The following is a 24,565-nucleotide window of genomic DNA, read 5'->3' on the forward strand; positions in this document are numbered from 1 at the left end:
GCAGTGACTCAACCGCTTCCCCCAACCCATGGGAATGACGGATGAGGCGCCCATCCCCCATGCGTCACCACCAACTCAGTGCTGCTGTATGTGAAGTGGTCACAGAGCGGGGGCCAGAGCCCCAGTGGTGTAAATTGGTGCAGCACCACTGACTTCAAGGGGGTTTTGTCCCAGCTCTGCTTCTCCATCTCTCTGCCCCAGACAGGACTGCAGGCTCCCCAGGGGCTGGTTGGCCGGAATGAGTGCGTCTCTGCCCGTACAGGCCGGGTTACTAGGTAGAAAACCCCACTCCCTGCATGGGGTGAGTGACCCTGCTGCACCATGGAGTCCCAACATCCCCCACGTATCCCCTTTTGCCCAGCAGCTGGCGCTACCCACGTTGGCAGCCTGGCGGGTGCCCAGCCCTCCAGCGTTTGGCTAGATCACGGCAGGGCTCTCTGTGCCCGGGCAGGGCGGGGCCCGTCTGTCAGATCAGACTCTCCACAGTGGTGAAAGGCCCCAGGAGCCAGCGAGGGCAGTAAAGTCCCCTCCATTTGGGGCCAGATTGGTGACCCGCTGGGTGGCGACTCCGGCTGGGGCTATGCTGGGGGTCAGGCTGGACAGGTCTCTTCCGGCCTCAACTTCCACAGGCCGAATCGGCAGTGACTGTCGAGCTGGCGTCACCCATCCGAGGGCTCGGTGGATTTGCCCCGCGGGTCCCTGGGCCTGGGGGTCACAGCAGGGTCCGGGAATGGACGTTGGGCTGTTGCTCACTGCGCAGTGTTAGGAATAGGGGGATCCCCTGGATCCAGCTCGCTTCCAAACAACCCGTTTACCAGCTGTGCAGGGCCTGGCCGCATGTCGGGATCTGCGGGCTTCTGCCATAGACCCCCATGAGCGCCACCAGAAAGCAAAGAAACTGGATTAAAGGGACAGCACCCAATTCCCCTGCACTCTCCTGGCTGCAGCCCACCCACCCTTCTCCTAGTGCTCCATGGGAGGGGCGGGGCTGGGTGTATCCCGAACGGGTAGGAGCCCATCAGGCTGGGGTCTGTAACGCTGAGCATGGTGCCCCCTTCTGGCGACTAGCTCCAGTTCAGTGCCCCCTTTCTTCTCTTCCACCATTGCAGCTCCCGGAGTCGCGGCTCCCCCGAGTCTCGGCCGTCCGGCCAGGTCACGCTGTGATCTCCATTCTGGGGGAGCCTTTCAAAGCCAGACCCCGCTCTCCTATGCCTGCTAGTGAAACCCTTCCTCCGGGGCTCCTAGCCCCCCTCGCCTCAGGCCCCCACCACTGGGCCCAGCCCTCAGGCTGTCCAGAAGCCCCACCTGTCCCCTCCCAGGCGAGCTTCCTTCTAGCCAGCCCCCTGCATGCAACCTAGGTCACTTCCCCTTTGCAGCTTAACTGGCTTATCGGGCCCCCCCTTAACCCCGCTCTGTCAGGGCTGGTGCAGGGGGGGATTGCAGGGGATTGCAGGGTCCTGGTCTGGAAAAGGTTGGACCCCCCGATCTGGGGGGTGGAGGGAGCGGTTGCACCGCAGGGATTGGGGCCCTGCAAATAGCAGGGAAGAAAGGAGAATAGTATGGGGGTGGTTAGATGGAGCAGACAGACTGACTGACAGATCACGCCCCCTGCAATCAATGGGGGGTGTCTCCATGGTCATTCGCCCCCGTGCACCCCCAGCCGTGCTGCGTGTGACCCTCTCCCCCACCCCACCCCGCTTTCCACTCTCAGACATCCATGAGTGCAACAAGACCCGAGATATCTGCGGCCCCAACGCCACGTGTATCAATACCAATGGGAGCTACTGGTGTGAGTGCCAGGCTGGCTACGTCCCCTCCAACAGGAACACGACCCTGTGCCAAGGTGGGTCCTGCTGCGGGGGCATGGAGGGGCACCTGGTGGGCTGGGCAGGGCCTGGGGTTACACAGGCAGAGGTCCTGCCCAAGGGGGCAGTGAGCTGGGAACTGGACTGGGATAGTGCGCCAGCCCCCCTGTGCCCCATGGACGGGGTTCCTCTGGGTCTCAGCCCTGGCTGGGGAGGGCTCATCCTCAAGGCTCTCACTTCCCTGCAGCCCAGCCTGTCCGTCCACTGGGGTGTTTCCGGTTGTCTCAGAGCCACAGGCACCAGCATGCCCAGGTCTGGCTTGGGGAGCGGAGCAGGGGCCAGGCCAGGGAGGGGTGAGCAGGACAGCCAGGGGCCAGGCGTCTCCCACCACCAGCAGTGCCTGTATTCCTGCTGCATGGCTGGATTCTCTGCCCTGGGAAGAGGCAGCAGGGGGCACAGTCTGTGCCTAGGGGCCACTAGAGGCCACTGTGGGGCGAGCCCAGGGCTCCCTACTGCATTCACCCCCCACCCCCAATACACACCAGAACCACCCACAGCTGGGGGGAGAAGGCTGAGGGGAGATACGGCTGGGATGATTCCACAGCCCCCACCCCACCCCACTGCCACTCAGTCCCCCAAGGACGAGCAGGGGGAACGGATCCTTTCACAGGGACCGGCTGGTGGGCAGAGGATGGGGAGAAGGGGCTGTGCACATGTGTGGGTCTGAATTGTCTGTGTGTGTGGGGGGGTGGGGTGTCACTGCTCCCCCTGCTGGGAGAGGATCTATTACACCCATATCACTGACATGGGCTGGGTGTGCCCGTACTGCCCCTTGCTGCGGGGAATGAGTCCTGGTCTCTGTGCCTGGCTCTGGTGCATGCACCTACTCAGCCAGACCCGCATTCCCCCCGCCCATCTCTCACTCCTCCTCCCTTTCCATCCCCAGAGCTCACCTGCCCCCCGCTGCTGGGTGATGACAACTCTGCCGGAGCCAAGGTGAGGGGGGCACAGACACTGGGGGGGAAGGGGGATAGATCCCAATTCCCCTTTACGTGCCACGTTGCTTTTCACTGATCTCACCCAATGAGGATTCTGGGGCCAAACTCGCCCCTGGGCAAAGAGCCAGTGGCCAGTCCCTGGAGCCCCTGCAGTCCAGCGGCCTAGGCCTTTGCCCCAGGGTGATTCTCACCCTCCAGGATCAGCAGCATCAGGCTGCTGCAACACGCTTCAGCTTGCAACCACCATCCCCCACCATCCCTTGCAAATGCCATGCACCCCCTAGGGGCCAGACGGGGCATTGCCTACGCTCCCTCTGGCACTTGGCTTCTGAGCCAAGGGATCCTCTCGGGACAGGGGGATGTGGGCTGCGATTCTGTGATCTCTTTTCCTGAGCCAGGCCTGGGCCTTGTTCTGCAGAACCTCCTGGGCAGCTTCCAGGCACAAGTGGGACGTCTCTGCAACACAGCGCTGGAAGATCTGAAGCAGATGAACTCTCAGAACGCTGAGGAGAAGCTGCAGGTGCCAAGCCAAAATTCAGGGCCTTGCTGGGTTTGTTCTTGTTAGGGGGAGGAATCACTGCTCCTACTCAGATCTAGTCTCAGGGAGATCTACAGGGATGCAGCGCCTGGAAGAGGAGATAAATAAACAGCAGCACTGCCCAGAAATTCCCATGCCTGCTTCCCAGTGGGCTCTGTGCCCAAGAAGCTGGCTCTCCTAGGTTCTTAGGCTAGACGGGACCATTGTGATCATCTAGTCTGACCTCCCAGGCAGTGATGTCAATGGCAGGAGAACTTGTCTTTCCTTTCAAGGGGATTGTGGGAAGGAAGTGGAGGACTAGCAATCAGGGAATGGGGGGCGCAGCAGGGCTCAGACACTGTGACACCAACACCTCCCATGTTTGTTTGACCAGGGCTTCTTGGACATTCTGGAGAAGCAGATAAATCTGGTTGGGCAGCAGAGCGAGAGCGCGGAGTGGAGACACCGGATCGCGACGGAGCTGATGGCCATAATGGAAACGCTGCTGAGAACGCTGGCCCTGACCGTGCGTGACCGCATGATCAGCATCACATCCCCCAATGGCACAGGTCAGCACCTGGCCACGTGGCCTCAGTAGGGCTTTCATCACCCACAGTCTACAATCCTGGCCCACTCCCCACAGACCCCTCTGCTGGGAGACAGGAGCTCTCCCACACAGCCAGTGCTCCCGCCCCACTCCCCACAGCGCCCCCTGCTGGGAGACGAAAGCTCCCTCACACAGCCAGTGCTGCCACCCTGCTCCCCACAGCGCCCCCTGCTGGGAGACAGGAGCTCCCTCCCCCACAGCCAGTGCTCCTGCCCTGCTCCCCACAGCGCCCCCTGCTGGGAGACAGGAGCTCCCCCTCCAGCCAGTGCTCCCGCCTTGCTCCCCACAGCGCCCCCTGCTGGGAGACAGGAGCTCCCCCTCCAGCCAGTGCTCCCACCCTGCTCCCCACGGTGCCCCCTGCTGGGAGACAGGAGCTCCCCCTCCAGCCAGTGCTGCCACCCTGCTCCCCACAGCGCCCCCTGCTGGGAGACAGGAGCTCCCTCCCCCACAGCCAGTGCGCCCACCCTGCTCCCCACAGCGCCCCCTGCTGGGAGACGGGAGCTCCCTCACACAGCCAGTGCTGCCACCCTGCTTCCCACAGCGCCCCCTGCTGGGAGACAGGAGCTCCCCCCTCCCCACAGCCAGTGCTCCCACCCCACTTCCCACAGCGCCTCCTGCTGGGAGACAGGAGCTCCCTCCCCCACAGCCAGTGCTCCCACCCTGCTCCCCACAGCACCCCCTGCTGGGAGACAGGAGCTCCCCCTCCAGCCAGTGCTCCCGCCCTGCTCCCCACGGTGCCCCCTGCTGGGAGACAGGAGCTTCCCCCACCCAGCCAGTGCTCCCGCCTTGCTCACCACAGCACCCCCTGCTAGGAGACAGGAGCTCCCCCTCCAGCCAGTGCTCCCGCCCTGCTCCCCACAGCGCCCCCTGCTGGGAGACAGCAGCTCCCCCTCCAGCCAGTGCTCCTCGCTGTGCCCCCTGCTGGGAGAGGCTGGGACTGGAGTAGCTGGGACCTCCTCCCCACAGCCAGGAAAGCACCTTGCCTAGCTACAGGCTTCCTCTACCCTGGTCCCAAGGCCCGCCGGGAATATCAGCTGGTGACTCCTTCATGGGGCCATGAGCACGGGCATGTATTTGGCGCGATTTACCCCTGCCCCAGACACCTGCCTCTTCTGCGGCGTGAGGGAGACCCTGGTGCACGTTTACGTGGCGTGCGCCAGGTTGCAGCCCCTATACCGGCTCCTCACCAATATCCTGTTACGTTTCTGGCTGCACTTTTCCCCTCACCTCCTTCTCTATGCATCCCTATCCGTGGCCCCACAAAGTTGCAGGACCTCCTGGTCAACCTCCTTCTCGCCCTGGCTAAAAGGGCCATCTACGCAACCAGGGAGATGAGGTTGGCCGATGGAGACCCTGGTGACTGTGGGGCTTGTTTCCGATCCTTGGTCCGTTCACGTATCCGGGTGGAGTTCCTCTGGGCGGCGTCCACTGGCTCCCTTGACGCCTTCGAGGAGCAGTGGGCGCTGTCCAGGGTTCTCTGCTCAATGTCCCCGTCCGGCTCCCTTCTTATGGCCCTCTGACTGCACTCCTGTCCCTGTTCTTTTATTTGTTGTTCCCCAAAATCAGTTGGGGTCTGAGGTCCTGTAGATCCTCCCCTTAGGCTGGAGAGTGGAATCTGTTAGCAGTGGGTGGGCTTCTGCCCACCCAGTTCCCAGAAATCCAATAGGTACAGGTGTCCTCTCCATGTTCTCTGTTGTGAGCCCTGGCTTGCATTGTGGTTGCAGAGCTGGGGCTGGTGGTCAGGCAGGCTGGGAACCAGAGCCAAGAGACCGTGACGCTGCAGCAAAGCAAGACGCAGATGGACTTAAAGTGGGCCAGAGCCCCAGGGCAGAAAAATGAAGGTATGTGGTCATCCCCTGTGCTGGGGTGTGTATAGTGATGGGCACTGCCAGGGCATTGGGAGCAGCAGCGCAGCGCCCCCTGGTGCCATGCTGGGGTGTGTAGGGGGACGGGGCACGGCCAGGGCATTGGGACCGGCTCCTCCAGCAATCCAGGGCCCCCTAGCACCAGGCTGGGGCGTGTAGGGGGATGGGGCACAGCCAGGGCATTGGGGGCAGCACTTCCAGCAGCACAGCACCCCGGCACCAGTCTGCCCCAGGGCGCCCTCCATTTCATCTCTCTTCTCTGTCTCTCATAGGCTTCACGCTGGCCGGGCTCCTGACATACGAGGGGATGAGCCCCATCCTGGACGGTGCTGGAAGGGTGGAAGCGCCTGAGTGGGACAAGATCGGCCGGACGGGGAAGTGGGCGCGGGAGCCGGGGCGGCCTAATTACCGTGTGCTGTCTCCAGTGGTGTCGGTCTTCATCAGTGACCCGAACCCCCAGGCACTTGACCTCTCCATCAGCATCTGCTTCAGCCACCCGGTGCCAGTGAGACCCTGGGCTGGGCATGGGGGGAGGAGAGCCTGGGGCGCTGGGGGGCAGAGCCTGGGCCCATCTCTAGTAACACCCCCCCACCCCGGGGCAGCAGGCGAATCCACCTCCCACCCAGGGACAAACTGACGCTCTATGCCCCCAGCCCAGTCCCTCGTACCTCCTCGACCTGCCCTCTCGGGGCCTGGGGAGTCCTGCCCCCCATGCGACCCCAGCCAGTCCCCAACTCCCGCTCCTGCCCCCACCCCATGCACCAAGCATCTATCTGTCCCCAGGAGAATAAGATCGACCTGCGCCTCCTCTGCGCCTACTGGGAGCCTGACAGAAGGCGCTGGGCCACCGATGGCTGCACCATGCAGATGTTGAACGCCACCACCACCTGCTGCCAGTGCAACCACCTGACCAGCTTCGCCGTGCTCATGGCCTTCTACGAGCTGGAGGTAGGAGTGGCCCTCGCTGGGGCCTTAGGCCTGGTCTAGTTCTGCTCATCCCTTCAGTCCTCCCCAGCGGAACAGGAGTCACTCCAGATTTCCCCTGAGTAAACCCATTCCCCATTGGCAGGCAGGGCCCTGGATCTGATCGGGGTGCAAGCAGCCCCCCCACTCCTCTAGCGCTCAGGGGGACTCCCCATGTAGCAGCAACTGATGTGCCTGGCCAGGAAGCTGTGGGGCAGCAGGGGCAGGGGGCTCACCCCATTGCATTGCAGGGCAGGGAGCATCCTCATCCCCTTCGCACAGAGGCAGAGAGGGGTTAAATGCCTCACTCAAGGAGACACAGGGAAGTGACATCAGAGCTGGGAAGTGAACCCAGGAGTCCTGCCCCCAGGCCCCCTGCTCTGACCCCTAGATCCCACTCCCCTCCCAGAGCTGGTAGGACCCAGGAGTCCTGAGCTGCAGCACCTTAGCCACAAGCGCATCCGTCTTATCTGAAAGCAGCTCTCTGCTGAGCAGGGGCTTCCTCCCACCAGGCAGGGGCGCTCTGCTCTCTGCTACAGGGAACAGCCCCGGCCCCTCGCACTGTCTGGCACCCCTGTCCTGCAAGGATCGGTGCCAGGGACTTCCCCTTGGTTGGTGGTGACTCTAGAGCCCCCTCGGCTTCCCATGGCCTCGGAGGGCGGTGGGGGGCAGGCTGGGCAGCATCAAATCCATCTGGGCAGCTGGACCCAGCCAGACACTGGTTCTTGCAGGCTGCAGGTGTCACCACTAGGGGGCTCTCCCAGCCACGGGGCAGAGCGAGGCCGACAGGCTAGTCCAGCTGTACCCTAAAGCCCGGCTTGGCTGCTGCCTTGGGGAGGGGAGGGGGACCCTGACTAACCCCCTCACCCCACCCCACCCCTGGCACAGGACTGGACCCTGGACATCATCACCAAGGTGGGGCTGGTGATCTCACTGCTGTGCCTGCTGCTGGCCATCGTCACCTTCCTCTTCTGCCGCACCCTCAAGGGCCCCCGCACCACCATCCACCTGCACCTCTGCCTGGCGCTCTTCATTGCCTACAGCGTCTTCCTCACCGGCACCTCCAGCACCGGCAACAGGGTACCCGGCTCTCCCACCCGCCAGCCTCATGCCCAGCGCCCCCTGCTGGGAGCTTCTCCTCCCCACCAGCCTCGGGCCCCACTCCCCGCCGCCAGCCTCAGGCTCTGCTCCCCGCAGTGCCCCCACTAGCCAGCGTCAGGCCCAGCTCCCTGCAGCAACACCCCAGTCAACCTCAGGTCCCACTCCCCACAGCAACCCCCCAGCCAGGTTGAGACCCTGCTCCCCGCAGAGCCCCCTGCTGGGAGCGCCTTCCCCTCCAGTCAACCACGGGCCTGGTCCTCGCAGCGCCCCCCACTGGCAGCTCCTCCTCCAGCCGGCCTTGGGCCCCACTCCCCAGAGCATCCCCCCACTGGGAGCTCTTCCCCAGCCAGCCTCGGGCCCCGCTCCCCTCAGCGCCCTCTACTGGGAGCTCCCCCCCAGCCAGTGCTCCTGCCCCACTCCCCACTGCGCCCCCTGCTGCCAGGGGCTGGGGCTGGAGGAGCCGGGAGCCCGGCCCTGACGTCCCACGTCCCGTTGGCTGCAGGTGGTGTGCGGTGTGGTGGCCGGGCTCCTGCACTATTTCTTCCTGGCCGCCTTCTGCTGGATGTGCCTGGAGGGCGCCGAGCTCTACCTGTTGGTGGTTCAGGTCTTCACCCCCCACGGCCTCAGGCGCCGCTACATGTTCCTGCTGGGCTACGGCGTGCCGGCCCTCATCGTGGGCATCTCAGCCACTACCTACAGCCAGGGCTACGGCACGGCGCGCCAGTGAGTCACCGGCCCGGGGGGGGCAGGCCCAGTGCTTGCAGCCAGGGGCTCGAGGGGAACAGGGCCCCATGCCCAGGCAGCACACGGGGACAGGAGCGGCTCATCTGGGTGGCCGCTGCCATCGGGCCGACCAGGGGAGAGGAGGGGTGGGACCCCTTGGGTAGGTGAGGCCAGCGTGAGGGAGGGGGGCATTCTCCTGCTGCTTGGGCCAGGGGTCCAGCCCAGGACACTTGTACAACACAAGGAAGCTCCCGGGCATGAAGGGAGGTGGGGGGGGAGGAGGACTGGCAAGTCTCCATCCCCTACTCTGCCAGTGGCAGGGGGGGGCAGACCCCACCCTGCAGTGCCCCCTGCTGGCAGGTGAGTGACTGACCCATGTCTGTCCCTCTCCCCACAGCTGCTGGCTCTCGCTGGAGAAGCAATTCATTTGGAGCTTCCTGGCGCCTGTCTGCATCATCATCGCGGTAACTCCCTCCCCCAACCTGGCCCCCTGGCCGGCCCCTGAGGGCCTGGCTGTCAGCTGCCCTTGCTTCTTTCCCCTGCCACCCAGCCCCCGCTCTGGGGCAGCTGGGCCCCTCGCTGGCCCCCCACCAAGTCTCCAGCCTCCAGGAGCCAAGTAGGGTTACTATGGGGAGTGGGGCGGCCCTAGCCCAGGCAAGGGGTTGCCCTAGGGGCTGCACAGCTCGCAGATCCCATAGCTCCCCTCTTCCCCCACCTCCCCAGGACCAGGGCCGATGAGGGGTGGGGGAAGCCGGTACAAATTACTAGGGCACGGCTGTCCGGAAGGGGGCCCGGGGCTCAGCTCAGCAGCCCTGTTTAGCCAATCCGCCCTTGCTGGGGGGCCCAAACCCGCTCTCGGCGGCCCTGCCTGGGACAGTTGCCCCCCTCCCAACCTGCCTCTCCCCTGCCCCCGGCAGGTCAATGCCGTGATCTTTGTGGTCACCATCTGGAAGCTGTCGCTGAAATTCGCTGACATCAACCCCGACATGAGCCAGCTGAAGAAGCTCAGGTATCGGGCACGGCCCCCGGGGCAGCAGAGACCCTGGCACTGCCCTGCTGCCCCTGTCAGGGGAGGGGGAGCTGGGGGGGCATATGAGTAGCGAGATGTCATCCCCCCATGTGTGGGCGGAGGGAGCCCCATATGAGTGACATTTTCCCCCACCGCCTACTGGCTGGGGGGCAGAGTCTGGGGAGGTGGGGCTGTGTGCAGATGTCAGTCACATGCGGGGGGGGGTTCAGACTCGAGGGGCGGGGCCCTAGGAGAGAGGGGAGGTGGGGCGACCCCTCAAGGGGTGGGGCCCTGAGGAGGGAGGAGAGGTGGGCTGTGACTGAGGGGTGGGACCCCAGGGGGACAGGAGCTGAGGCTGAGGGGCGGGGCCCCAAGGGGGGAGGGGAGTTGTGGCTCAGGGGCGGGGCCCCAAGGCAGGAGGGGAGGTGGGCCGTGGTTGAGGGGCGGGGCCATGTGACTGGTTCCCCTCCCCCGCAGGGTGCTCACCATCACGGCCATCGCCCAGCTCTGCGTCCTGGGCACCACCTGGATCTTCGGCATGTTCCAGTTCAACCAGCGCAGCCTGGTCGCCTCCTACATCTTCACCATCCTCAACAGCCTGCAGGGGCTCTTCATCTTCCTGCTGCACTGTCTGCTCAAGAAACAGGCCAGTCCCCCCCCGAGGCGGCGCTCAACCCCTGCCCCCCAGTCCCCCCCAGCGCCCTCCTGGCCAGTGCTCAACCCCCACCCGACAGCATCCCGCCCCCAGCCAGCGCTCAACCCCTGCCCCAGAGTGCCCCCCTGGAAACCCAACAGCCAGCGCTCACCCGCCCCCACTATCGCCCCACAGCCAGTGCTCAGCCTGCCGCCCACAGCTGGTGCTCAGCCCCCACCCCACAGCACCCTCCTCCAGGCACCCCCCCAGCCAGTGCTTAACCACCCCCAGCGCCTCCCACAGCCAGCGTTCAACCCCCGCCCCCTGGCTCTTTCCACAGCCAGCGCTCAACCCCTGGCCCCCAGTACCCTCCCAGGCACCCCCACAGCTGGCACTTATACCCTGCCCCCCAGTGCCCCACCCCCAGGCTCCTTACACAGCCAGCATTCACCTCCTGCTCCACAGGACCCTACTGTGGGCTCCCCTCCCCCCCCCACCAGCCAGAACTCCTGCCCCACAGCGCCTCCACCCCCATGTGCACTCTCTGAAGCCCCACCCCCACGAAATCCCCTGTGCCGTGGGGTGACCAGCCCTCTCCTTTCTCCTGCCAGGTGAGGGATGAGTACCGCAGGTGGCTGAGCTGCAGCGGCCTCAAGAGAGCGGCCAAGTCCTCCGAGTTTTCCAGCTTGACCACCACGCGGGTAAGTGAGGGGACAAGGCTCCACAACAGCACAGGAGCCTTCTGCCCTGCAGCTTTTCCCCCCTCAACCTCCACTGCCGCTCCCCCTGCTCTGGCCCCCAGGGCCAGACCCCACCCAGCAAGTCCTCACTGCCCCCTGCCCGGGGTGTAGGTGGGTGTTAGAAGAGAAACGAGGCAGAGCTGGGCTGACAAGGAAATTGAAGCCAGAGAGAGGAGCCACTAGTGACCAGCCTGGGGGGAGGAACCAGTGGAGGTCCAGTCCTGCTCTAACCCCTCCCCTCTTTCCAGCAGGGGCTCCAGCCATCGCAGGAATCAGGGTTGTAGCTCTCTTGCGCTCAGCCCATTTCTGGACACTGCAGCTTTGCACATGAGAAAATCCGGCCCCCTGCCCCTGGCCTGGCCCTGCCCGTGAGCAGAGACCCACCACACACCTGGACTCGCCGCATGCAGATGTGTCAACAGTTGCCCAGTGGAACCTGCCAGGCAGCGGGGGGCACCATTATACTGCCCAGGTTCCCCCACCCGCTGGGCGCTCACCAGCCCCAGGCCTGCGCGCTGCCAGCATCACCAGCAATAGCAACGGCCAGCAGGGCAGCCGCTCAGCTCCGACACCACGTACTCTGGCCACAGGGGGCACCTTTCCCTTCGGTACGAGCGGGTCCCTGGCCCTGGCTGCGGTGCGATGCTGAGCCAGGCTGAGTGCGGGCAGTGGAGATGAATCCAGCCAGCAGTGATGAACCCGCCCCCCCCGAGAGGACCCCTCCCCTCCCACAGGGACTGCAGCATCAGCCACTGCCCTTGGCTTCCATGATGGTACGACACGGCCTGAGCTAAAGGAGGCAAGTGGCCCCAGCCTGCGGTGGCCCCCAGGGCTTGGCTGTCTGTGTCTCACTGGTGACAGTTTTTTTTTTTTTAAATGATCTTTTTAAAGTTACTAAAATATTAAGTTTTGTGACAAAAACAGCTGCTTCGAGGAGCCACGTGTGTGGTGGCTGGAGAGAACCCAGGAGTCCTGACTCCCAGCCCCCGCTGCTCTAACCCTCTAGATGATATGTCCTAAGGGCAGTTGGGGCCACGGTGATCCTCTTTGAGTCCAGCCACCTGCAGAACAGGCCCCCCGCCCTCCCTGGATTAACTCCTGCTCCATTGAGAGCAGAACATCCTAACTCCATTTGGAAAGGGGCCAGGGCTGAGAATCCACCACACCCCCGGGGAAGCTTTCCCAGGGTTAATTTACCCTCCCTGCCGATTTCCAGTGTGAGGGTCTCGCATCCAGCCCTTTGGTTGCTAGACTGAAGAGCCCATTATCAAAGTCGCTATAGACTGACCAAGTCACCCCTTCCCTGTCTCTCTGCTAATCCAATTGAGTTCCTGGAGTCTGTCACTACAGGGCAGGTTTGCGAATCCTCATGGGCCTTCTGGCCTCTCTCCAATTTATCAGCATCTGTCCAGAAGTGGGGACACCAGAACTGGACACTAGTTAAGCAGCACTCAGACCAGTGCCAGATACAGAGTAAAATAACCTCCCTATTCCTGCCTGAGCTTCCCCTCTTCACGCATCCTTTACCTACAGCATTGTTGTGGGAGCTTATCTTCAGCTGATTATCCACCACAACCCCAAATCTTTTCCAGCATCACTGCTTCCTAGGATAGCGTCCTCCGTCCTGTGAGTATGGCGTACATGACACCCTACTTCCCCTCGATGCTGGGATAGAACCCAGGATTCCTGAGTCCCAGTGTCTCAGGGAGATAGAACATATAATACTTTGAAACAGTTTTAAATCACACAGATAGATGCAGCCATCTCTGGGGTGGGACACAGCTATTGTGAACAGCTCCAGCCACTTTCCAGCCCAGTCCAGATATACAGTATCAGACAAGGCATTTAAAAAAAATTAATTAGAACCTCCAGTGCAGGGTGCCATTACACACACAGAACAAATTTAAATCTCATTGAGCCCATCAAGAAGCTAAAACTCCACCACAGGCACTTGGTAATAAAAAGTTTATTTGAGACACTCTTACACGCACACATCTACAAGTTTAAAAACTGTGTAAAAAATGAAATACCCGTGATCTGGCTTAGAAAGGGTTAAAAAGAGCAGCCGGGCTGGTTCTGGGCAGGGTGGTCCGATCCGGTTATCGGCTCTGTTCAACTGCAAGAGAAAGAGGCTGTTAATCCCACTTCTGCCACCAGAGGGCTCCCCCACCCCATTCAGTTCTTCACTGCGACCTGACTGACTCACGTCCCACCACCACCACTAGGGGGCGTCACCACTGAGCTGTGGCCCCCAGAGCAGCCACCTCTACAGACACGGGGGCAGAGGCCATTGGGGGAGGTGTTGGTGGCTGCTACCAATCCACAAGCACAGAGATCAGGAGAGGCCCCACCCCACACTGAGTGTAATCTACAGGCCCATCACCATGGCACCGGGGTGCCCTGAGGGCATGGGGCTCCCCAGCTGGGATGTCCCCCAGAAACTCAGGATTTGGGCCGGAGCCCCACAGTGGCTCTCAGGGGGGAGGGGGGAGGGCAGAGGGCTGCCCCTGGCGGGTACGTACTGTACGTGGAAATGTCGATCTCCTCAGGCAGCTCAGCCACATTCACCTCGAAGCGATCCTGCACCTCGTTGAGGATCTTGGCGTCGCCCTCGTCCGACACAAAGGTGATGGCCAGGCCCTTTGTGCCGAAGCGCCCGGCACGCGCCACCTGCAATGAGCGAGGAAGGGCTGTCAGCGGGGACAGGCCTCCTGGAGCCACGCCCATCAGCACCATGTGACAGGCACACTATGGGGCTGGCAGGGCACTGGACTCCTGGGTTCCTGCTGGGAGCTCCTCCCCCTAGGAACCTGCAACCAACCTGGAGCCCAGCGCAGAAGTGGGAGGGGAAGAGGCCTGAAGACGGAGCATCTGGCTAGGGTGGTTCTGAGACCCCCAGGCTTGGCCCCTCAACCCCACGGGGGCATCAGCAGGGGCCACTTGCCAAGCACTCTCCCTGCCTGATGATTAAAGAGCCCCCCACATCCCAACAGGCCCAGATCAAACCCATCCCTGGGTCGCCATGGCCACACTGCCTGCCAGCCACTGCACCTCAGCCTCAACCACTTGCTCCATAACAGCAGCCAGGCCTGGGGTGCTGGGCTCCCAATGCTGGGCAGAGCCTGGGGGCACTGAGGCTCCCCCCCGATGCCCATGATGTGCCCGGGCCAACAGCCAGAGGATCTGGCCCTGCAGGGCCCGGCTCTCCCTGGGTCAGAGGGTGCAGAGTCAGAACCCAGGCCGGGCTCTCCCCAGCGACAGCACTCACCCGGTGCAGGTAGGTGTCCGAGTCCTCGGGCATGTCATAGTTGAAGACTATGTTGACACGCTCGATGTCCATCCCCCGCCCAAACAGGTTGGTGGCCACCAGGATGCGGCGCTGGAAATCCTTGAACTGCTGGTACCGGGACAGCCTGGTGGAGAATCATACCTGAGACCCCAGCCCTGCTCCAACCACTAGGTCCTGCTCCCCTCTCACAGCCTGGTGCCAGCACAAATCAGGTCAATGAGACCCAACATCGCTCCCAGGCCAGGCCCCGCCCAGCCCCTCCCCCAGCCCTCACCTCTCCTCCTGCGACATGCCCCGGTGGATGGCGATGGCTGGGAAGTTCTGCTCCACCAGCAGCTGGGCCAGTGCCATGCAGCGCTGCACCGACTTGACGAAGATCACCACCTGGGGGAGGGGCAGAGGGTCAGTACGCAGCCCCCCCACCTTGTCAGACAGCTCCACCCCCACCTGCTCCCACCCCATCAGCACCGGGGAGGGGACACCAGCTGTTCAACCCCAGCCCCCAGATCTTGGGCTCAGACCCCCCAGGTCAATCCTGCACCTGCCCCCTCTGCCCAGCTATCCACACACCTCACCCCTGCTGCAGTGGAGTCCAAAGGGCCCGTCCTGCACTGGTCTCCCATCTGGGGGTGTCATCCCCCCCGCCCCACCCACCCACACAGTACGGCAGTGGAGACCTGTGCCCTCCAATCCCCTGAACCAAGCATGGCTCCTCCCCCTTCCGGATCTCACAGGGGCCTAGCCCTGCGGATGGCTCGGGCAAGGATCCATAGCCTGGCCCACGTCACAGCCAGAACCCAGGAGTCCTGCTCCCAGCTCCCCACTCCTCTCCTAGAGCTGGGGGTGGGACCCAGGCACCCCCTGCAACACACACACACCTGGTTGAACTCCAGCACATCGAGCAGGTCGAAGAGCTTGCGGTTCTTCTCACTGTCCTTCAGCTTGACGTAGTATTGCTGCAGGCCATGCAACGTCAGCTTGGTCTCGTCGTCCACAAACACCTCCATGGGCTGGGGGGAGGGGGAGGAGAGCAGCTCAGCGACACCCCCTCGCTGCCAAAGGGGCTTCAACCCAGCCCCTCGTGAGCCAACCCCTCCCCCCCAGCATTAATAGCAAGGGCTCCACCACTTGAGCAGGGGGAGGAGCTCCCTTCGACAGCAGCTGTTGTAGACCCTTACCCTCCACACACCACCAAGCCACTAGAGGGAGTCAAAGCTCCACCTCCAGCATGGGTCAGCAACACCCCCACAGCATCATCTGCCTCATCCAGGCTATAGATGTGCCAGGGCATAGGGCTGCCAACCCTTGTTGTGCCAGGGCCAGCACTTCCATTAGGTGACCCTAGGTGGTCGCCTAGGGCGCCAGGATTCGGGGGGTGGCATTTTGTGCGCTCCCCACGGGAGTTTCTGATTCCGCTCCCTTCGCACCGCTGAAGAAGGACCTGCCGACGTGCCGCGGAAAATGGCAGCAGGCAACTGAGCAGTTCAATGACTGCCACTGTTGCCTGCGGCATTTTGGTGGAGGGTCCTTCCGCGACGCACCCGGAGTGGAACCGGAAGCTCCCCCGCGCCCTGTGGGGAGTGCACAAAATGCTGCCCTCCGAATTCTGCCTAGGGCGCCAGAAACCCTGGTGCCGCTCCTGCCTGGGGCAACAGCCGGCAAGGCTTTTCCACAGCAGAGCCTCCCAGAGAACGCTGGGGTCCCAGGGACCCTGCGTGAGGGAGCCAGGAACCCCAGACCGGCTGCCCCCTCCCAAGCTGCCTCCTGCCCAAAACAGGCGACCTGGCTGGGTGCCCCCATCCAGCCAGCAGACGCTGGGAGAGTTGCTGGTGGCCAGGCCCAGAAGCTTAGGGGCTGCTCAGCGCTGAGTCCAGCCAGGGGTAGGGATCAAGGGTGGCTTTCCTGTCCAGGCTGGGGAGGGACTAGACCCACAAGGGCTGAGTGGCCAGGGGGCAGGCTGGACAGCGGGGGGGAGGGGTGAGGCACAGATGACAACAGGTGAGGGGCCAGGGGCAGGCCCACAAGGGCTGAGTGGCCAGGGGGCAGGCTGCACAGCAGGGGGTGAGGGCCAGGTGACAACGGGTGAGGGGCCGGGAGCAGGCCCACGAGGGCTGAGTGGCGGGGGGGCAGGCTGGACAGCAGGGCGTATGGGGCAGGGAGGCAGGCCAGGTGACAACGGTTCAGGAGCCGGGGCCAGGGACAGGCCCACGAGGTGGGCAGGCCAGGTGGCGGAGGGGATGGACGGGGGAGGCGACTCACGTCCTGCATGAACTTCCTGCAGACAGGCCGGATCTCCTTGCTGAGGGTGGCGCTGAACATCATGCACTGCTTCTCGTGGGGCGTCAGCCGGAAGATCTCCTGCACGTCCCGCCGCATGTCTGTGGGGAGGGAGGGGGTCACTGCACTGGAGACAGCTGGGGCGAATGCTCGGAGGAGGGGAGGGGGGATTCACAATAAGGCCCCGGCCCAACTCTGGGAATCAGGCCCAGAACCAGCCCATGAAGTCACAGCTCCAGCCACCCCCTAGATCAGAGCCAGCTGAGCCTGTCCCTCCCCCCAAGTCGCTCCCCACAGCAGGTGGCTTAAACCCAGACTGTCTGATCCCAGTCCCCTGCAGTCAGCCTCCCCCACCCCTCTGGGTATCTACATCCCCCTGCAGCTCCCCTACTCCCCCAGGGCCTGGGGTCACACCCCCAACACACTGGCCTGGGCTTCAGACCAGCAGGACCCAGGGACACACAGCCGGGCCCCCACGACTGGGCAGCACCTGGCATCAGGCAGCTCCTGGTCTGAGGCTGGCAGGATCCCTAGGGCAGAACCAGTTGGCACCATCCTTGACCCAGAGGAAGGAGACGCTCTCGACCCAGGCAGCTGTAGAAGGTTCATTGCCTGTTATGTATTCCCAGTGCTGACAGGGGAGCGGGGATAGAACCCAAGAGCCATGGCCCCTCACCCCCCCATTCTAACCACTAGACCCCACTCCCCTCCCATGCCAGGGGACAGAACCCAGGAGTCCTCACTCCCAACCCCACCTGCTCTAACCACTAGACCCCACTCCCCTCCCATGCCAAGGAACAGAACCCAGGAGTCCTGACAGATGATGCAGACAGCCCCTAGGCCTCAGAAACCCCAGACAGCTTATGCCCCAGGACCCCCTAGTTCCCCCTACCCCCCCAGTCTCACCAAGCTGCTCCAGCATCTTGTCGCACTCGTCCAGCACGAAGTGTTTGACGCTGCGCAGGTTGAGGCTCTTGTTGCGCACCAGGGCCAGGATGCGCCCTGGGGTCCCCACCACGATGTGGGGGCAGTTCTTCTTCAGCACCTCCTCGTCCTTCTTGATGGACAGGCCCCCAAAGAACACCCCCACCTGCAGGCGGCCGGGGGAATAGCAGGATCTGTGGCCAGGCAGCGAACCCCCAGCACCGGGCACGCCTGGGGTACGGAAGCGTCCTCCGGTCCCACTGGGGGAAACTGAGGCAGGGGAACAGAACTTGTCCAAGGGCAGTTTAGTGGCACAGCCTAGACTAGAACTCAAGAGTCCTGACACCCAGAGCTGGGAGAGAACCCAGGAGTCCTGACCCACCCCCAATCACTCTCTGGATCTCCCATATGAGCACAGAGGAGATGGAGACTCACCCTTGCAGCTTCCAAGTTTCAGGCCCTCAACGCAGTCATATGGGCAGCTGCTGAGGGGGCTCATGCTGGCAGGGAGGGAGGGGGGAAGAGGCTGCGTCTCCAAGGTCTAGCCCCCTGGAAGAGGGGGGATACTCTCCACCCCCCGGAGCCAGACTAACACTCGTGTCTCCACATGGGAGTCAGCCTCATTCCACTGGGGGAACCAGGGGTGCAGGGGAGGGGGTTCCCCTCGAAGCAGGGCAGCGCGGGGAGGCCAGGCTCACCTTGACGCTGGACATGTACTTGGAGAAGCGCTCATACTCCTTGCTGATCTGGAACGCCAGCTCCCGCGTGTGGCACATCACCAGCACCGACACCTGGGGCGGGGGAGAGAGACTGGGTCACCCCTGGGGCCCCAAGAGAGACCCTGCCCTCCCGGGACACAGCCCGACACTCCCACCCAGGGACAGCCGCCCACTCCCCCAAATCCCAGAGAACAGGTGCCCCCATCTTTGCCCCTTCCCCGAGCTCTCAGAGCTCCCCCACCCCATGGAGACCGAACTAATCCAGAGTATCGGGGGTCCAGACCCCCTCCCGTGGCACTGCCCCACCCTGCAGCAGCAAACTCCCCCACCCAGCCTTCTCCTGAAGCCCAGGACGAGGTCTTGCCACCTGACAGGGCAGGGCCAAAGCCCCGGAAGGGCTCCCCCGGCCCAGGAAAGGGGGGATCTCCCCCCAACACAGGCTGATTCCCAACTGCAGCCCCAGAGCAGCCGAATCAGTTACTCCATTCCCAGCGCCCTCCCCCTCCCCCACCGTCGCCTCAGACATGCCCCCTGTTGGCATAGGAGTGCTGTCCTCGCAGGATCCACAGCTCAATAATGCAGCCAGTTCTGGGGTGCAGCACGCTGGCCCCCTACCACAGCAGGGACGGGCCCCATTGCTAGCCAGGGTCGCTCTGGCGCATGGCTCCAGAGCAGGCCTTGCTCCCCAGTGGCCCAGGCTCAGCAGAGCAGAGTTCGGTGACTGCCAGCCCCAGGGGATGGGCATCCAGCTCCGGTAGGGCCCAGAACAAGGGGCTTGTGGCCTGAGTGACATCCTCCCAGACCCACGTGTGGGAGGCTGTTCCGGGGCAGGATCCAGCCCACAGGGGATATCACAGCACAGCACCAGCCCAGTGCCAGGCTGGCAGCTCTAAGCCAGCCCCCTGGGGCAGTAGGATCACTGGAGATCCAGACACATGGCAGCAGTGCCCAGGCAGGTCAACCCGCTCGCCCGCCCCCAGCCAGGAGTGGGCAAAGCACCATGCTCCCTGCAGTGCCGGGGGCAGCAGGGCATGGCTGGGGGAAGCAGGCTCCCAAGGCACATCCCACTGGCTCAGCGACAGCCCAGGGCCGCGCTTCAGGGTGCTCACATGCAGCGAGTTCGCCAGCTCTCAGATCAGCACCACAACAGCCTCGCTGTGGGGCTGCATTGGTGGCACAACACAGCAAGCCCAACCTGCTGCTGCTCAGTCTGTACCCGCTCCGGGGATCATAAGAACGGTCGCACCGGGTCAGACCAAAGGTCCATCTAGCCCAGTATCCTGCCTACCGACAGTGGCCAATACCAGGTGCCCCAGAGGGAGTGAACCTAACAGGTAGTGATCAAGTGATCTCTCTCCTGCCATCCATCTCCATCCTCTGATGAACAGAGGCTAGGGACACCACTCCTTACCCATCCTGGCTAATAGCCATTAATGGACTTAACCACCACGAATTTATCCAGTTCTCTTTTAAACGCTGTTATATCCCAGCCTTCACAACCTCCTCAGGCAAGGAGTTCCACAAGTTGACTGTGCGCTGCGTGAAGAACTTCCTCATATTTGTTTTAAACCTGCTGCCTATTAATTTCATTTGGTGACCCCTAGTTCTTGTATTATGAGAATAAGTAAATAACTTTTCCTTATCCAATTTCTCCACATCACTCATGATTTTATAGACCTCTATTATATCCCCCCTTAGTCTCCTCTTTTCCAAGCTGAAGAGGCCTAGCCTCTTTAATCTTTCCTTGTATGAGACCCTCTCCAACCCCCTAATCATTTTAGTTGCCCTTCTCTGAACCTTTTCTAGTGCCAGTATATCTTTGTTGAGATGAGAAGACCACATCTGTACACAGTATTCGAGATGTGGGCGTACCATGGATTTACATAAGGGCAATAATATATTCTCTATCTTATTCTCTATCCCCTTTTTAATGATTCCTAACATCCTGTTTGCTTTTTTCACTGCCTTTGCACACTGCATGGACATCTTCAGAGAACTATCCATGATGATTCCAAGATCTCTTTCCTGATTAGTTGTAGCTAAATTAGCCCCCACCATATTGTATATACAGCTGGGGTTATTTTTTCCAGTGTGCGTTACTTCACATTTATCCACATTACATTTCATTTATCACATTGTTGCCCAATCACTTAGTTTTGTGAGATCTTTTTGAAGTTCTTCATAGTCTGCTTTGGTCTTTAGTATCGTCTGCAAAGATAGTTAACTGCTCAACTTTGCCACCTCACTGTTTACCCCTTTCTCCAGATCATTTACGAATAAGATCCCTCCAGCATCGCTGGGGTAGTGCCACCCCCACAGCCCAGCACGACCCTCACCCCTACCACATAGTTGGATTTGAAGGCAGAAGGGATGGGTCTCAGCAGCAGCCTGTCCCGGACCCCTAGCCTAGCCTGGGCCAGAGAAATACATGGCCCCATCCACACTGGATTCTCCTCCTGCATTAGCAGCACCCCACAGTTCACCCCAGGGACAGACACAGAACCAGCCTCCCAGGGAGCCACTTCCCAGGAGTTTCAGGCCAGAAGGGCCCATCAAACCCAACCGTCCGTGTAGCATGGCCAGGAACTGGCCCCAGCTCACCCCTGTACTGAGCCCAACAGCTCGTCAGACTAAGGCACCTTCCCTAGGGTGGCTCGCATGCAAGGCATCGAGACACAGAGAATCCAGCCCTGCCCCTGGCGTTCACCCCCCTCGCTGTGAAACACGTGTGGCCTTCGTCTGCTTAACGAGCAACAGCGCAAGCAAGAGATGGCCAAAAGTATAAGTGGGCTCAGAAAAGGAGGAGTTAAGTTCCTGCAGGATCGGTCCAACAACGGTTATGAGCCAAGATGGTCAAGGAGGCAGCCCCAGGCTCTGTGTGTCCCTAAACCTGGGACTGGCGGCCGAAGGATGGATCACTCGCTAATCACCCTGTTCTGCTCATTCCTTCCAATGCATCCGGTGCTAGCCCTCTCGTGGCAGGACACTGGGCTAGCTGGACCCCAGTGTGGCCATTCTTATGTTCTCCTTGCCAAGTCCACCCCACAGCCATGCAGGTGACCCCGGATCCCTTCCCACGTGGGGTGGGGCAGAGAGAGGCGAGGGGGCTGGGGAGGGTGGAATGCCTGCTCCTCTCCTCAGCCCAGCCAGACACAGGGACACCAGCCCCCACCCCGTACCTGCCCATCCACTGGCTCGATCTGCTGCAGCGTGGCCAGCACGAAGACGGCTGTCTTGCCCATGCCCGATTTGGCCTGGCACAGCACGTCCATGCCCAGGATGGCCTGTGGGATGCACTCGTGTTGCACTGTGGGAGCAAGGGCGGACGCACGGCAGTTACACGGGGCACAACAGATCGAGGCAGAACTGTGGATAGAACCCAGGAGTCCTGACTCCCAGCCCCCTGCTCTAACTCACTAAACCCCAGCCTCCTCCTCCTCTGGGACATTAGGGTCAGCACCACCTGAGCCCCACCCTACTCCCAGGTGCACAGCGCTTCCTAGTGTCGCACTGGGACCAGCACTGACTGCCAGGGGAAAGCGCCCCCTACTGCCACCCCACTCCCTGCAGCACAGCACCCCCTAGTGTCGTACTGGGACCAGCACTGACTGCCAGGGGACAGCGCCCCCTACTGCCACTCCACACCCTGCAGCACAACACTCCCTAGTGCCACACTGGGACCAGCACTGACTGCCAGGGGACAGCGCCCCCTACTGCCACTCCACACCCTGCAGCACAATGCTCCCTAGTGCCACACTGGGACCAGCACTGACGGCCAGGGGAGAGTGCCCTCTACTGCCACCCCACTCCCTGCAGCACAGCGCCCCCTAGTGTCATACTGGGACCAGCACTAACTGCCAGGGGAGAGTGCCCTCTACTGCCACCCCACTCCCTGCAGCACAATGCTCCCTAGTGCCACACTGGGACCAGCACTGACTGCCAGGGGAGAGTGCCCTCTACTGCCACCCCACTCCCTGCAGCACAGCACCCCCTAGTGTCATACTGGGACCAGCACTGACTGCCAGGGGAGAGTGCCCCCTACTGCCACCCCACTCCCTGCAGCACAGCACCCCCTAGTGCCGAACTGGAGCCAGCACTGACTGCGGGGGAGAGCACCCCCTGCTGAGCCCCTGCTTCCCCCACTTGGCAGGGCATATCTCGAGGATCTCACTCCCTTGCCAACACCCCCGTCCCCCCGCAGCTCTCACCAGGCAGCGCCGCTTTCTACGGCCCCCGCCCGCAGCTCCTCCCAGGCGGGCTGGCAAGGGGGTTGCGCTCCTGGGGGCCGGAGGCCTCGGCTCCGCTCCTACCTTCAGATGGGTGCTCAAAGCCACAGTCCACGATGGCTCGCAGCAGCTCAGGTTTGAGCAGGAAATCCCGGAAACCCGAGCTGTGAATGGACACATAGGAGCCTTTCACGTCCTTCTTTGCTGGAGGGGGCACTGAATCCGTGACCACCTGGGGCTCCTCGTCCTCCTCATAATCCAGCAGCTCATTCTCCACATCCTGCTCAGCCATTCTGCGAGGAAAAGATGTGCTCAGCGGATGCGGGTCGGCACTGAGGAGAACCAGAAGAGCAGGGGCTGGGGTAACAGGGGACTGCGGGTCAAGATTGAGGGGCACCAGCAGAGCAGGGTGGTGGGTGGGAGGGGATAGGACTGGGAAAGGCAAGCAGAAGGCTGCAGATCAGGATTGAGGGGCACTAGCAGAGCAGGTGGGGGAGCCACAGGACTGGGATAGCAGGGGCTGCAGGTGAGGATTGAGGATCACTGGCAGAGCTGGTGGGGAGCCAAACTGAGATAGCAGGGGGCTGCAGGTCAGGATTGAGGGGCACTAGCAGAGCAGGTGGGGGAGCCACAGGACTGGGATAGCAGGGGCTGCAGGTGAGGATTGAGGATCACTGGCAGAGCTGGTGGGGAGCCAAACTGAGATAGCAGGGGGCTGCAGGTCAGGACTGTGGGGCACCCACAGAGCCAGTGGGGAGCCGAGGCTGGGATAGCAGGGGGCTGCAGGCAAGGATTGAGGGTCACTGGTAGAGTTGGGGGGGCAGGGCTGGAATACCAGGGGGCCACAGATGAGGACTGGGGAGTACTGGTAGAGCTGGGGGAGAGCCAAGCTGGAATAACAGGGGGCTGCAGGTCGGGACTGAGGGGCGCTGGTAGAGCTGGGGGGAGGGTCAGGGCTAGTAGGGGGCTGCAGATCAGGATTGAGGGGCACTGGTAGAGCTAGGGACAGGGCTAGATACCAGGGGGCCACAGGCGAGGATTGAGGGGCCCTGGCCGAGGCTGGGCTAGCCAGGGCTGCAAGTCAGGATTGAGGGGCCCTGGCAGAGCTGGGAGGAGCCCAGGGCTGGAATAGCAGGGGGCTGCAGGTTGGGAGGGGCACCCACAGAGCCAGTGGGGAGCCGAGGCTGGGCTACCCGGGGCTGCGAGTCAGGATTGAGGGGCCCTGGCAGAGCTGGGGGGAGTCCAGGGCTGGAATAGCAGGGGGCTGCAGGTTGGGAGGGGCACCCACAGAGCCAGTGGGGAGCCGAGGCTGGGCCACCCGGGGCTGCAAGTCAGGACTGAGGGGCACCGGCAGAGCGGGGGGGGGTAACTCTTACACGGAACTTGCCCTCCCAATTGTTGCTCCTGTCGGGGATCGAGCCCAGCCCCCACCCTGGGAGCAAACCAGCCACCTGGAGCCGGGGGACACGGGGGGGCTGCGGGGGAGCCAGGCGCCTTGGAGACACCAGAGCATCGCCGGCAGCAGGCCCTCGATCTCCGGGACCGGCCCCCCCAGCGCCAGGGAGCAGCCTCGCAGGGCCGGGCCGGGCCGGGCGAGACGCGGCCCGATCCCGGGTCCAGACCAGGCCGCAGGCCAAGCCCCGGGCTCGCGTGACCGCCCCGCCCGCCCGCTCTCACCTCGCCCTCCCGTAGGCCGCTCACGTGGTGCCGCGCTCCGGCTCCAACTCCCGCGCGGCTCGCCCTCTCCCCGGCGACTACAGAGCGTTCCTTCCGTTTCCGCCCCCATTGGCGCGCCGCTCCGTCACTCGGGCCGCTCCCTCCACTCTCATTGGTCTTCGCGAGGCCCGAGGGTAGCCTGTCGTCGGAAGAAGGCGGCGCAGTTAGAGGTATGGCCGTTTGATTGGCGGACGGAGCTGTCGATCTTTGCAAGAGGCCTGTTGATTGCATTGACTCCCCTGTCAGTCACCCCGCTCTTTCACTGGTTCCTGGGCGGGTAGAGGTGCCATCTTGAGTGCGGGCGGAGCGAATGGCGCGCGAAGCCGGGGTGAGACGCCATCTTGAGTGCTGGCAGGCTCAGGGGCTGCCGGGCAGGATCAGAGCTGCAGAAGGGCCAGGCTGGGCCATGGCGATGGCGATGGCCATGGGGGAGGGGCAGGGCTGCTGGCAGC

At 62.8% G+C, this 24,565-nt stretch overlaps 2 protein-coding genes across 7 annotated transcripts in view; one reads left to right on the forward strand and one right to left on the reverse strand.

The window, feature by feature from the left end:
- The window catches only part of LOC115642049 (CD97 antigen-like), a 55,755-nt gene extending 43,386 nt beyond the window's left edge, over window positions 1-12,369 (forward strand). For 2 of the 3 annotated variants that reach the window (XM_030545422.1, XM_030545424.1), the window contains 14 exons: window positions 1,712-1,843; window positions 2,752-2,801; window positions 3,222-3,323; window positions 3,715-3,889; window positions 5,652-5,768; window positions 6,065-6,297; window positions 6,576-6,740; window positions 7,644-7,835; window positions 8,359-8,579; window positions 8,977-9,043; window positions 9,497-9,588; window positions 10,066-10,234; window positions 10,834-10,923; window positions 11,211-12,369. In XM_030545422.1, the coding sequence (XP_030401282.1) occupies window positions 1,712-1,843; window positions 2,752-2,801; window positions 3,222-3,323; window positions 3,715-3,889; window positions 5,652-5,768; window positions 6,065-6,297; window positions 6,576-6,740; window positions 7,644-7,835; window positions 8,359-8,579; window positions 8,977-9,043; window positions 9,497-9,588; window positions 10,066-10,234; window positions 10,834-10,923; window positions 11,211-11,246 (1,841 nt within the window). In that variant the 3' untranslated portion in view covers window positions 11,247-12,369. The remainder of the gene's footprint in view (window positions 1-1,711; window positions 1,844-2,751; window positions 2,802-3,221; window positions 3,324-3,714; window positions 3,890-5,651; window positions 5,769-6,064; window positions 6,298-6,575; window positions 6,741-7,643; window positions 7,836-8,358; window positions 8,580-8,976; window positions 9,044-9,496; window positions 9,589-10,065; window positions 10,235-10,833; window positions 10,924-11,210) is intronic. The other variant, XM_030545423.1, reaches the window with a different exon arrangement.
- Window positions 12,370-12,912: 543 nt separating this feature from the next.
- On the reverse strand, window positions 12,913-24,170 carry DDX39A (DExD-box helicase 39A). Of its 4 annotated transcripts, none has more exons than XM_030545454.1 (11): window positions 24,075-24,170; window positions 22,482-22,754; window positions 21,351-21,478; window positions 18,151-18,243; window positions 17,435-17,618; window positions 16,511-16,629; window positions 15,130-15,261; window positions 14,526-14,635; window positions 14,231-14,375; window positions 13,485-13,632; window positions 12,913-13,078 (listed from the first exon to the last, which is right to left on the reverse strand). In XM_030545454.1, the coding sequence occupies exons 2-11, from the start codon at window positions 22,687-22,689 to the stop codon at window positions 13,062-13,064; spliced, it is 1,284 nt and encodes a 427-aa protein (XP_030401314.1). In that variant the 5' UTR covers window positions 22,690-22,754; window positions 24,075-24,170; the 3' UTR covers window positions 12,913-13,061. The 4 variants fall into 4 exon arrangements, with proteins under 4 accessions (XP_030401314.1, XP_030401315.1, XP_030401317.1 ...); XM_030545455.1 differs by having other exon boundaries at window positions 22,482-22,690; window positions 24,075-24,163; XM_030545457.1 differs by having other exon boundaries at window positions 22,482-22,729; window positions 24,075-24,152.
- Window positions 24,171-24,565: the final 395 nt, after the last annotated feature.

The sequence above is a fragment of the Gopherus evgoodei genome, unplaced genomic scaffold (assembly GCF_007399415.2).
Source record: "Gopherus evgoodei ecotype Sinaloan lineage unplaced genomic scaffold, rGopEvg1_v1.p scaffold_37_arrow_ctg1, whole genome shotgun sequence".
Lineage (NCBI taxonomy): Eukaryota > Metazoa > Chordata > Testudines > Testudinidae > Gopherus > Gopherus evgoodei.

Bases quoted from the DNA above. Each gene is read 5' to 3' on its own strand.
- DDX39A (XM_030545454.1), bottom strand. From the start codon at position 22,689: ATGGCTGAGCAGGATGTGGAGAATGAGCTGCTGGATTATGAGGAGGAC. The intron at 15,262-16,510 runs GTGAGTCGCCTC...CCCTCCCCCCAG, and splicing joins GCAGGAAGTTCATGCAGGAC to CCCATGGAGGTGTTTGTGGA. The intron at 14,376-14,525 runs GTGAGGGCTGGG...ATTCTCCACCAG, and splicing joins GGCATGTCGCAGGAGGAGAG to GCTGTCCCGGTACCAGCAGT.